The sequence below is a fragment of the Colossoma macropomum genome, unplaced genomic scaffold, assembly GCF_904425465.1.
Source record: "Colossoma macropomum unplaced genomic scaffold, Colossoma_macropomum, whole genome shotgun sequence".
NCBI lineage: Eukaryota > Metazoa > Chordata > Actinopteri > Characiformes > Serrasalmidae > Colossoma > Colossoma macropomum.
In genome coordinates this window covers 1,527,989-1,541,216 of record NW_023494805.1, presented here as the reverse complement: position 1 = coordinate 1,541,216, position 13,228 = coordinate 1,527,989, and the positions used below count along the sequence as shown (strand labels likewise).

The 13,228-nt window shown below is 39.9% G+C and overlaps 1 protein-coding gene across 4 annotated transcripts in view; it reads left to right on the top strand.

The window, feature by feature from the left end:
- Positions 1-2,216: 2,216 nt before the first annotated feature.
- Positions 2,217-13,228, top strand: part of LOC118826306 (NACHT, LRR and PYD domains-containing protein 12-like) — a 59,800-nt gene continuing 48,788 nt past the window's right edge. For 3 of the 4 annotated variants that reach the window (XM_036597235.1, XM_036597234.1, XM_036597237.1), the window contains exons 1-2: positions 2,217-2,322; positions 3,983-4,073. In XM_036597235.1, the coding sequence (XP_036453128.1) occupies positions 4,027-4,073 (47 nt within the window). In that variant the 5' untranslated portion in view covers positions 2,217-2,322; positions 3,983-4,026. The remainder of the gene's footprint in view (positions 2,323-3,982; positions 4,074-13,228) is intronic. The other variant, XM_036597236.1, reaches the window with a different exon arrangement.

Genomic DNA, 13,228 nt, shown 5'->3' with positions numbered 1-13,228 from the left:
CAAACAGTGGCTGTTTCAGAACAGACCGCTGCTACTGCTACCAGACCACAAAGCAGCCTGTTCACCGTGCGCCAAACAGTATGTAGAGAAACCTCAAGTTTTCTGGAATAAAAGCAACTTAATGAGACAAAAATGTAACATCACAGCTGTAAATGCTATTTTTACAGAGGATTCAAGAGAAACACATCATCATTGGCATTAAGCACGGAGGTGATTCTTTGTTTTGCTGGGTGGGAAGGTTTGTACTACAGCAGCGCAAGAAATTTGGTCAAAATTGGTGGTAAAATGTAGCAGATTATCAGAACATTTTTAAAGCCTTAGAACTTAGATGAGCTATCACCTTACATTTTTCTTCATTTGGGCCAAATATTATTACGTCTGTTTTGTCTTTATTTAGCTGAAGGAAATTAAGATGCATCCAGTTGTCAATAAGTTCAATGCATTTACGCAAGCAGTCTACAGGACTGTCATCAGGTGATGTAAATCTGGGTGTAACGCGATAGAATGACTGATGCTCGCGGGTAAAAGTGAATAAGCGGCTTTACTAGTGAAAACAGAATCCACAAAGAGTTCAGAGTCAAAGGGAGTCGTGACACTGGATGTCATCTGCATGGCTATGGTTGGCGATTTAATGGTCCTGCAGAATTTGGTAGCATGTATAATTTAAAGAGAAGCGGTGCAAGAATCGATCCTTGAGGGACTCCACAAGTTCAGGGGAATTTTGTTCTGATTTTTGCAGAGGCGGAGTTTAAACAGATTCATTCAGAGTCATTTAGGACCTTAACTAAAGCAGGTTCCTTACTGTAATATGTGTGTAAGCCAGATTGGAATTTATCAGAGCAGCTATTTGAGCATAAGAAGTGGTTAAGCTGTGAAAGAACAACTTTTTCTATGATTTTGTCCAAAAAGGGAGATTAGAAATGGGCCTGTAATTGGTAAGGACAGCAAGATCTAGATCCTTCTTTTTTAAAAGTGGTTTAACAGCTGCAATCTTCAGGGATTCTGGGAAAATACCTTAGATTAATAAGCTGTTTACTATTTGCGGTAGGTCTGTTTTCAAACAGTTAAAAACATCTTTGAGGAACTTTGCAAGTAAGACATCGAAGCAGATGGGCGGCTTTAAGTTTAACACGTTTTCCTCGAGAATTTTGTCTCTGTTAATACAAAAGTCAGACATTTTAACTAGATTCTTCCTGCGCTGCATTATGTGAGGAGCAGCTTCATTTACTGGCATTGACGTCACTATGGCCTGTCTGATGCTTGTTATCTTGTCTCTAAAAAAGGCAGCAAATTCATCGCACTTAGACACTGAGAGAAACTCTGGATCTAGAACTATAGGGGCTTTGTCAGTTTATCAACAGTGGCAAACAGAGTGCAAGAGTCGTTTATATTCTTGTATATAATGTCCGAAAAGAAGGACTGTCTGGCTGTTTTTGTTTCTAGGTGCCACCATGAGAGAAAAAAAATTCTTGTGTCCCCAAAATAGATTAAAGTTGTCAATGTAGGTCAACCCCTTTAAGCTACAGGTTCTTTGAATCCAGGTATTTAGTGCCAGCAGACATGAAAACATTTCCACGAGCTGGCACCGGGCCATGATGAATACATCAATGTTAAGTTTGCTGATAGAGTCCATGACGTCACAGAAGTTCCTTTTCAGAATTTCAGAGGCTTCTCTTTGAATATCTTTCTTCTCTATGTGTGTAACAATGTGGTTAACCAATCGGTGATCAGCTAGAGTTTCAGGGAGTTTGTCTTTGATATCTGTGACTGTAGCACTCGGGAAGCAGCAGGCAGTCAAGTTCTGGTCGGCTATTGAATACCCCACTATCATGTTCAAGTGGGCGTCGGCACTTCACAGGCCCCACACCCCCCCAGTCACTCCTCACTGAGCTGTTTAATTGGGTCAATGAAATTCTGGTTAGAATGTTGTTACTCTCTATCAATCCCTTCTCCTAACACTAATCTTGCTAAAATGTTGAAAAGAATGTTTCATCTTTCACTTGCTTTTTGGCTTTTACAGATCAGTTCACCTTCAACAAGGGGCCCAAAGTTTTGCATGCCTGATGAACTGGCCTCTATTTTTCTTTTTTGCCCCATGTAGCTTACAGTCATGTACACAATCAGTCCAAAGCCACACGTTTAACCCTAGACCCTCGAGGCTTGCCAATTGGTGTGCACATTGTTGACGTCATATGAGGAAGCTTATGTGGCTGTTTGGGACACACCTCTTGTGAATGCAGGAAGAGGACTGAGAGTAACTTTAACAGAGAAAGAAAGAAGATTACAGCGACCAGAGATTTGGATTGGATTGGATTTAACACTGTAAGTTCATAGTTAACAGAGATATGCTACACTGGTGTGGAGCTTAAACCAAGAACATGCTTTTCTCACAGTGATAGTTACAGAACTGTTCTTTATTTCAGGCTTATTTAAGGCAGAAAATGGCTCAGACACATGGAGGCAAAATGTGTGTATGAACAGGAGTAACTGTAGAAAACACTGTAAAACTAGTTTTAGTAGGAAAAGCAAACTGAGTTACATTTTATTTTGCGAAATAAATATTTGTCAGAATTTAAAGCATGCTGCAGTTTTATCTCCACTTCTTCGGGCTGTTTCTCCATGTTCAAACAAAGCTAGCTGCTAGCTAATGTTGACAAACCATTTTTAGGAAACATACAGACACCCTGTAGGGTGTAACATTAAATGCCTCGCTTTGTTTCATTGCTTGTGATAATCTGGTCCAAGCAATTAATTTCAGTCCTAGACGACCAGAGGCCTCTGTTTGGATATTTTTCCGCTCGAAACACATCTGTTTCAGCTTAGCAGCCAGTGACCAGATTTAGTTGGTGGGTTAAAGCAGAAAAATCACCAAACTGTGCTGGACACTAACCCTCCAGGGCCAGAACTGATGGGTCCTGAGTTAGAGCATTCACATAGCCTGAGCGAGTAGCATGGCTTGGAAACATCTCAGAAGTGCCATCACATCTAGAGGTTCAGCATTTTTGCATTACAACATTTGCATGGCTATATAATCAGTTACCACTGTGGCTAACCAAGGGCTTACCCTTGCTACCCTTGTGCCGTGAGGGACTACATAACGTAACATAGGGAGGCACACTTCCAAGTGGTGTGTCAAAGTTGATTAAAAAAGTACTGAAACAGGGCTTTCGTGCTACATGTATTGGCTCTATACCCAAACCCAAGTCTAGGAGTAAACAGAAAATAATGATAATAATGATGATATAATGAGATTTTGCCCACAGCAATCCTTTTAATAAAGAGTGAAGTGCTGTTGTAAATACACTGATATAAATAAATGCTGTAACTAAATGTTCCATTAAAAAAAGGTTTGCCCTGTTAACATAATTAATGTAAATCTTTATTTGTGAGAAACATATAAGTCATTACTTAATTGTGGTTTACAAATGACATACAAGTTAATTTTGCAGCCCCTAGTGTGATGTCACAGTGTCCTGTTCTTGGCTCCACCCTCTCCTATCTCTTCTCCTGTAGCCCCATCTGATAATTAGTGTATCCCTGTTGGGGCTTTGCTACCCCTTCTTCTATTCTTGTCTTTGGTATAAGCAGCTCTCGTGGTTCAGTTTGTCTTTGTCTTCGGTCGTTCCTTTTGTTTTGTTTGCTGTGTTTGTTTTTGTCTTAACTTCGATAAAACTGATCAGTTCATGCCTACATCCTACATTCTTAATGGGGGTCAGATTGTGTCACACCTTGTGGTGGCACCAGCACAGTGTAAATGGGAGTGTTTTATGTATATTTCTGCTGTATAAAAGGCCATGTGCAGTTCTAATTGTGATATATATGTAAAAACATATATATGTAAACCACAAAGACAAATGTTGTGAAGTTTACTGTAAAGTGTAATTTGTTTTTAACTGCAGTTTTTTTTACCATGCCATTAATATGATTATAATCAGTGTTTCAGTGTCCTACACATAACTCTTCATGGATGAATTGTTCACAGAGAGCAGTTTGGCTGTGTGTGTGTGTGAAGAGTAAAACTCTACAATGGAGCTTTATAACTCCAGCAGTGAAGGACAAACATCCAGTCGAAAGTGAGTAAAATAATCCTTTATTAGTGCCACAGTGGGGTTATTCACAGTGGTACAGCAGCAAAGGGACAACAAGGCACTCAAAAAAAGAAGTAACAAGAAGAGAATAAACAAAGTAATTAACTTTGATAATCACTTAACAAGATTACAGTTTGCTGCTTGTTAGTATATAGACACTATATATATAATGAAAGCACTAAGCCACTCGAGGCGGTGGGTTATGCTGATTTTATCATGGGGAAGGTGTTCTTTGGCACGACGTGAAGCGTAGTAAAACTCCTTTCCCTGTGATAAAATCTCAGTAACACACTGCCTCGGGTGGCTTGCTGCTTTTATAAAACGGCGGCCAACAAAAAATATATTAAAATGCACAATGTTTTAGATAATTATTTAAGTTATTCTTAATAACAACTGACATAAACAAGTATTTTGCCAAGAAGTGTAGATCCTGTAGAGTATGTTATCATAGCTAAGCGTCCATTGACTGCTGCATGAGGAGAAGAATGTTCGGTTGCCTATCGCTGTAAACTGCAGACATTCCATGATTTTACAACTTTTTTCATATAACAGTGAACATATGATAACACAGCACTGTTTAATACAAATACTTTTGGTCACCAAATCTCCACTGCAAGTCGTCTGCCTGTCTTATGACGCCACTTTTCTCACGTTGGGGCTGAATCTCAAACAGCTTCCTGCTCCCTACATAGTGCACTACGTAGGAATTTAAATGCCAATGCAAAATACCGCTAAAATGGTCATTTGGGATTCATCCACTTTCATACTCGACAGGCAGTCGCTATTTGACAGCAGAAGCTAGAATTTCTAAACTTAATGTTACACAGTGCACTATTTAGCTATGGAGCCTTTTGGGATTCAGTCTGGGTTTGACGCAACTTCTGACTGAAACACGAACATTTGAAGTGTGTAAAACATTCAGATGACATTCTTTAGACTTTTATGTTGCCATTTTTCAGTGAATCATATCGTAAGTACTTTAATTCAAGCTTGTCATATTAATGATGGAGCTGTTTAGCATGTTTGCTATTTTTTAGCCTATTAGCTAGCTGACCAGCCTAGTTCTAGATAAGAAAATAAGTTTTCAGCCCCTCAGTTTAAACAGAATCAGGTTCTTACTTCATCAGGACACTCGGTGCTCTGTGAGATTAGCATTAGGGTCAAAGATTAATCTATTAAGAACAGAAGGGTTTTCCATGACAGAGTTCAGTCGCTGTGAGGTGGTTAAAGCCATGGTATATTGTGGATTTTACAATGGCGTTGAATGTGGCTCAGCCAGTCAGATTTTAACCAGAATTATCTGTTTTGTAATACTAAGGACAAAAAGTATAAGATTAAAAAATGTTAATTCTATCTTTCACATAAACTCTATTCACAAAAATGACCAATATAAACATTTATAAATAAAAAAGCAAAATATTTTAAATATTTTACCAAAATTGCACATGAATTATTGATTATATTACATGTGGCAATGGTGATGAATTAACAATAAAAACACTTTAAATAGAAAAGCAATAAATCTTTACACTGTAGAGATATTTTACACATATTGCACATGGAGTACCGATTATATTGATTATATGGAGTAGAAGATTATATTGATTATAGTAGAAACTTTCTGTCAGTTAGAATGAATGATAAAAAATGCAGCATCTCCAGCTCACAGCTGTGTCTATGAAGAGTGACTAGTCTTAATATCTAGAATATCTTTAAAAAAGTCTAAATTGAGGCTCATTTTCTATTTAGTTTTCTTATCAATCATAATTGCCTTTTTTAAATCCAGTTATTTCTCACACAATATGCACAATGTGCCCCTTTGTACAAGGACAAGACGGCAAGTAAGTTTCTGAACCAAGAAAAAAAATAGTATCTACTTAATTAGATACGTCAATTATTTTAATTCATCTGAAATATGATTATTGTTTGTGTCAAAGAATTTTTAAATTGTTTTATGAAAAATGTTTTTAAAAATGAGTGAAGTTTTTAAAAAGAACATCAAACGCTGACTTACAAAGACACTGAAGTTGAGTTTAATAGCTTCACGAAAAGCATGTTGAACCATGCAGAGACAGGTCCATGATAAACCCTGAAATATAGGCAATCCTAGGAAATCAAGTTATCTAGACAAAATCTCAGACCTCAGTAACAAATTAACACACAGTCTTGTGTAGGGAGCTCAAACAGGCTAACTGAAGATGCTGTACAGTTATAGTAAGCACTAACAGGCTAAGTGAAGATGCTGTACAGTTATAGTAAACTCTAACAGGCTAACTGAAGCTGCTTTACAGTTATAGTCAACTCTAACAGACTAACTGAAGCTGCTGTACAGTGATGTTCAGCTGTAACAGGCTAATTGAAGCTGCTGTACAGTTATAGTGAGCTCTAACAGGCTAACTGAAGCTGCTGTACAGTTACAGTGAGCTCTAACAGACTAACTGAAGCTGCTGTACAGTTATAGTGAGCTCTAACAGGCTAACTGAAGATACTGGACAGTTATAGTGAGTTCTAACAGACTAAGTGAAGCTGTTGTACAGTGATAGTGAACTCTAACAGGTTAACTGCAGATGCTGACAGTTATAGTGAGCTCTAACAGGCTAACTGAAGATGCTGACAGTTATAGTGAGCTCTAACAGACTAAGTGAAGCTGTTGTACAGTTATATTGAGCTCTAAAAGGCTACGTGAAAATGCTGTACACTTATAGTGAGCTCTAAAAGGCTAACTGAAGATGTTGTACAGTTATAGTGAGCTCTAACAGGCTAACTGAAGCTGCTATACAGTTATAGTGAGCTCTAACAGGCTAAGTGAAGCTGCTGTACAGTTAAAGTGAGCTCTAACAGACTAAGTGAAGCTGTTGTACTGTGATAGTGAGCTCTAAAAGGCTACGTGAAAATGCTGTACAGTTATAGTGAGCTCGAAAAGGCTAACCGAAGCTGCTGTACACTTATAGTGAGCTCTAACAGGCTAATTGCAGCTGTTGTAGCTGTTGTACAGTTATGGTAAGCTCCAACAGGCTACCTGAAGCTGCTTTACAGTTATAGTGAGCTCTAACAGGCTAAATGAAGCTGCTGTACAGTTAAAGTGAGATGTAACAGACTAACTGAACCTGCTGTATAGTTACAGTGAGCTCTTACAAGCCAACTGAAGGCGCTGTACAGTTATAGTGATCTCTAGCAGGCTAACTGAAGATACTGTACAGTTAAAGTGAGCTCTAACAGGCTAACTGAAGATGCTGACAGTTATAGTGAGCTCTAACAGGCTACCTGAAGCTACTGTACAGTTATAGTGAGCTCTAACAGGCTAACTGAAGCTGCTATACAGTTATAGTGAGCTCTAACAGGCTAAGTGAAGATGCTGTACAGTTATAGTGGGCTCTAACAGGCTACCTGAAGCTGCTGTACAGTTATAGTGAGATCTAACAGGCTAACTGAAGATGCTCTACAGTTACAGTGAGCTCTAACAGGCTAAGTGAAGACGTTGTAAAGTGATAGTGAGCTCTAACAGGCTAACTCAAGATGCTGTACAGTTATAGTGAGGTCTAAAAGGTTAACTGAAGCTGTTTTATAGTTATAGTGAGCTCTAACAGGCTAACTGCAGATGCTGACAGTTATAGTGAGCTCTAACAGGCTAACTGAAGATGCTGACAGTTATAGTGAGCTCCAACAGGCTACCAGAAGCTGCTTTACAGTTATATTGGGCTCTGACAGGCTAACTGAAGTAGCTGTACAGTTATAGTGAGCTCTAACTGGCTAACTGAAGACGCTTTACAGTTATAGTGATCTGTACCAGGCTAATTGTAGACGCTGAAAATCATAGTGAGATCTAACAGGCTAACTGAAGCTGCTGTACAGCTATAGTGAACTCTAGCAGGCTAACTGAAGCTGCTGTACAGCTATAGTGAACTCTAGCAGGCAAAATGAAGCTGCTGTACAGTTATAGTCAACTCTAGCAGGCTAAATGAAGCTGCTGTACAGTTATAGTGAGCTCTAACAGGCTAAGTGAAGCTGCTGTACAGTTATAGTGAACTCTAACAGGCTAAATGAAGCTGCTGTACAGTTAAAGTCAGATGTAACAGACTAACTGAACCTGCTGTACAGTTACAGTGAGCTCTTACAAGCCAACTGAAGGCGCTGTACAGTTATAGTGATCTCTAGCAGGCTAACTGAAGATACTGTACAGTTAAAGTGAGCTCTAACAGGCTAACTGAAGATGCTGACAGTTATAGTGAGCTCTAACAGGCTACCTGAAGCTACTGTACAGTTATAGTGAGCTCTAACAGGCTAACTGAAGCTGCTATACAGTTATAGTGAGCTCTAACAGGCTAAGTGAAGATGCTGTACAGTTATAGTGGGCTCTAACAGGCTACCTGAAGCTGCTGTACAGTTATAGTGAGATCTAACAGGCTAACTGAAGATGCTCTACAGTTATAGTGAGCTCTAACAGGCTAAGTGAAGACGTTGTAAAGTGATAGTGAGCTCTAACAGGCTAACTCAAGATGCTGTACAGTTATAGTGAGGTCTAAAAGGTTAACTGAAGCTGTTTTATAGTTATAGTGAGCTCTAACAGGCTAACTGCAGATGCTGACAGTTATAGTGAGCTCTAACAGGCTAACTGAAGATGCTGACAGTTATAGTGAGCTCCAACAGGCTACCTGAAGCTGCTTTACAGTTATATTGGGCTCTAACAGGCTAACTGAAGTTGCTGTACAGCTATAGTGAGCTCTAACTGGCTAACTGAAGACGCTTTACAGTTATAGTGATCTGTACCAGGCTAATTGTAGACGCTGAAAATCATAGTGAGATCTAACAGGCTAACTGAAGCTGCTGTACAGCTATAGTGAACTCTAGCAGGCTAAATGAAGCTGCTGTACAGTTATACTGAACTCTAGCAAGCAAAATGAAGCTGCTGTACAGTTATAGTCAACTCTAGCAGGCTAAATGAAGCTGCTGTACAGTTATAGTGAGCTCTAACAGGCTAACTGAAGCTGCTGTACAGTTATAGTGAACTCTAGCAGGCTAAATGAAGCTGCTTTACAGTTATATTGGGCTCTAACAGGCTAACTGAAGCTGCTGTACAGTTATAGTGGGCTCTAACAGGCTAACTGAAGTTGCTGTACATTTATAGTGAGCTCTAACTGGCTAACTGAAGCTGCTGTACAGTTATAGTGAGCTCTAACTGGCTAACTGAAGACGCTGTACAGTTATAGTGATCTGTACCAGGCTAATTGAAGCTGCTGTACAGTTATAGTGAGCTCAATCAGGCTAACTGAAGACGCTGTACAGTTATAATGATCTGTACCAGGCTAATTTAAGGCGCTGTACAGTTATAGTAAGCTCTCACAGGCTAATTTAAGGCGCTGTACAGTTATAGTGAGCTCTAAAAGTCTAACTGAAGCTGCTGTAGAGTTATAGTGAGCTCTACCAGGCTAACTGAAGATGCTGTACAGTTATAATCAGCTGTAACAGGCTAACTGAAGCTGCTGTACAGTTATAGTGAACTCTAACAGGCTAACTGAAGATGCTGTACAGTTATAGTGAATTCTAACAGACTAAATGAAGCTGCTGTACAGTTATAGTGAGCTCTAACAGACTAAATGAAGCTGCTGTACTGTTAAAGTGAGCTCTAACAGGCTAACTGAAGCTGCTGTACAGTTATAGTCAACTCAAATAGACTAACTGAAACTGCTGTACAGTTATGTTCAGCTGTAACAGGCTAATTGAAGCTGCTGTACAGTTATAGTGAGCTCTAACAGGCTAACTGCAGCTGCTGTACAGTTACAGTGAGCTCTAACAGGCTAAATGAAGCTGCTGTACACTTACAGTGAGCTCTAACAGGCTAATTGAAGCTGCTGTACAGTTACAGTGAGCTCCAACAGACTAACTGAAGCTGCTGTACAGTTATAATCAGCTGTAACAGGCTAACTGAAGCTGCTGTACAGTTACAGTGAGCTCTAACACGCTGCCTAAAGCTGCTGTACAGTTATAGTAAGCTCTAGCAGGCTAAGTGAAGCTGTTGTACAGACATAGTGAGCTCTATCAGACTAACTGAAGCTGCTGTACAGTTACAGTGAGCTCTAACAGGCTAACTGAAGCTGCGGTACAGTTAAAGTGAGCTCTAACAGGCTAACTGAAGCTGCTTTACAGTTATAGTGGGCTCTAACAGGCTAACTGAAGTTGCTGTACAGTTAGAGTGAGCTCAATCAGGCTAACTGAAGACGCTGTACAGTGATAGTGATCTCTAGCAGGCTAACTGAAGATACTGTACAGTTATAGTGAGCTCTGACAGACTAAGTGAAGCTGTTGTACAGTGATAGTGAACCCTAAAAGGCTACGTGAAAATACTGTACAGTTATAGTGAGCTCTAAAAGGCTAACTGAAGATGCTGTACACTTATAATGAGCTCTAACAGGTTAACTGCAGATGCTGACAGTTATAGTGAGCTCTAAAAGGCTAACTGAAGATGCTTACAGTTATAGTGACCTCTAACAGACTAAGTGAAGCTGTTGTACAGTGATAGTGAGCTCTAAAAGGCTAAGTGAAAATGCTGTACAGTTATAGTGAGCTCTAAAAGGCTAACTGAAGATGTTGTACAGTAATAGTGAGCTCTAACAGGCTAACTGAAGATGCTGACAGTTATAGTGAGCTCTAACAGGCTAATTGAACCTGCTGTACAGTTAAAGTGAGCTCTAACAGACTAAATGTACCTGCTGTACAGTTACAGTGAGCTCTTACAGGCCAACTGAACATGCTTTACAGTTACAGTGAGCTCTATCAGGCTAACTGAAGATACTGTACAGTTAAAGTGAGCTCTAACAGACTAAGTGAAGCTGTTGTACAGTGATAGTGTGCTCTAAAAGGCTACGTGAAAATGCTGTACAGTTATAGTGAGCTCTAACAGGCTAACTGAAGATGCTAACCGTTATAGTGAGCTCTAACAGGCTAAGTGAAGATGCTGTACAGTAATAGTGAGCTCTAACAGGCTAAGTGAAGCTGCTGTAGAGTTATAGTGAGCTCTAACAGGCTAAGTGAAGATGCTGTACAGTTATAGTGAGCTCTAACAGGCTAACTGAAGCTTCTGTACACTTATAGTGAGCTCTAACAGGCTAACTGAAGATGCTGACAGTTATAGTGAGCTCTAGCAGGCTAAGTGAAGACGTTGTAAAGTGATAGTGAAGTCTAGCAGGCTAAATGAAGCTGCTGTACAGTTATAGTGAGCTCTAACATGCTGATTGCAGCTGATGTACAGTTATAGTAAGCTCCAACAGGCTAACTGAAGCTGCTGTACAGTTATAGTGAGCTCAATCAGGCTAACTGAAGCTGCTTTACAGTTATAGTGATCTGTAACAGGCTAATTGTGGATGCTGAAAATTATAGTGAGCTCTGATAGGCTAACTGAAGCTGCTGTACAGTTATAGTGAGCTCTAACAGGCTAACTGAATATGCTCTACAGTTATAGTGAGCTCTAACAGGCTAAGTGAAGCTGCTGTACAGTTAAAGTGAGCTCTAACAGACTAAATGAACCTGCTGTACAGTTATAGTGAGCTCTTACACGCCAACTGAAGGTGCTGTACAGTTATAGTGATCTCTAGCAGGCTAACTGAAGATACTGTACAGTTATAGTGAGCTCTAACAGACTAATTGAAGCTGTTGTACTGTGATAGTGAGCTCTAAAAGGCTAACTGCAGATGCTGACAGTTATAGTGAGCTCTAACAGGCTAAGTGAAGATGCTGACAGTTATAGTGAGCTCTAACAGGCTACCTGAAGCTGCTTTACAGTTATAGTGAGCTCTAACAGACTAACTGAACCTGCTGTACAGTTACAGTGAGCTCTTACAGGCCAACTGAAGGCGCTGTACAGTTATAGTGATCTCTAGCAGGCTAATTGAAGACGCTGTACAGTTAAAGTGAGCTCTAACAGGCTAACTGAAGATGCTGACAGTTATAGTGAGCTCTAACAGGCTATCTGAAGCTACTGTACAGTTATAGTGAGCTCTAACAGGCTACCTGAAGCTGCTATACAGTTATAGTGAGCTCTAACAGGCTAAGTGAAGACGCTGTACAGTTATAGTGGGCTCTAACAAGCTAACTGAAGATGCTCTACAGTTATAGTGAGCTCTAACAGGCTACCTGAAGCTGTTGTACAGTTATAGTGAGATCTAACAAGCTAACTGAAGATGCTCTACAGTTATAGTGAGGTCTAACAGGCTAAGTGAAGACGTTGTAAAGTGATAGTGAGCTCTAACAGGCTAACTGAAGATGCTGTACAGTTATAGTGAGCTCTAACAGGCTAAGTGAAGACGTTGTAAAGTGATAGTGAGCTCTAACAGGCTAACTCAAGATGCTGTACAGTTATAGTGAGCTCTAACAGGTTAACTGAAGCTGTTTTATAGTTATAGTGAGCTCTAACAGGCTAACTGAAGTTGCTGTACAGTTATAGTGAGCTCCAACAGGCTAACTGAAGATGCTGACAGTTATAGTGAGCTCCAACAGGCTAACTGAAGCTGCTTTACAGTTATATTGGGCTCTAACAGGCTAACTGAAGTTGCTGTACAGTTATAGTGAGCTCTAACTGGCTAACTGAAGACGCTTTACAGTTATAGTGATCTGTACCAGGCTAATTGTAGACGCTGAAAATCATAGTGTGATCTAACAGGCTAACTGCAGATGCTGTACAGCTATAGTGAACTCTAGCAGGCTAAATGAAGCTGCTGTACAGTTATAGTGAGCTCTAACAGGCTAACTGCAGCTGTTGTACAGTTATAGTGGGCTCTAGCAGGCTAAATGAAGCTGCTGTACAGTTATAGTGAACTCTAGCAGGCTAAATGAAGCTGCTTTACAGTTATATTGGGCTCTAACAGGCTAACTGAAGCTGCTGTACAGTTATAGTGGGCTCTAACAGGCTAACTGAAGTTGCTGTACAGTTATAGTGAGCTCTAACTGGCTAACTGAAGACGCTGTACAGTTATAGTGAGCTGTACCAGGCTAACTGAAGCTGCTGTACAGTTATAGTGATCTCTAGCAGGCTAAATGAAGACTGCTGTACAGTTATAGTGAACTCGTAGCAGGCTAATTTAAGACGATGAAAAGTTATAGTAAGCTCTCACAGGCTAATTTGAAGGCTGCTGTACAGTTATAGTGAG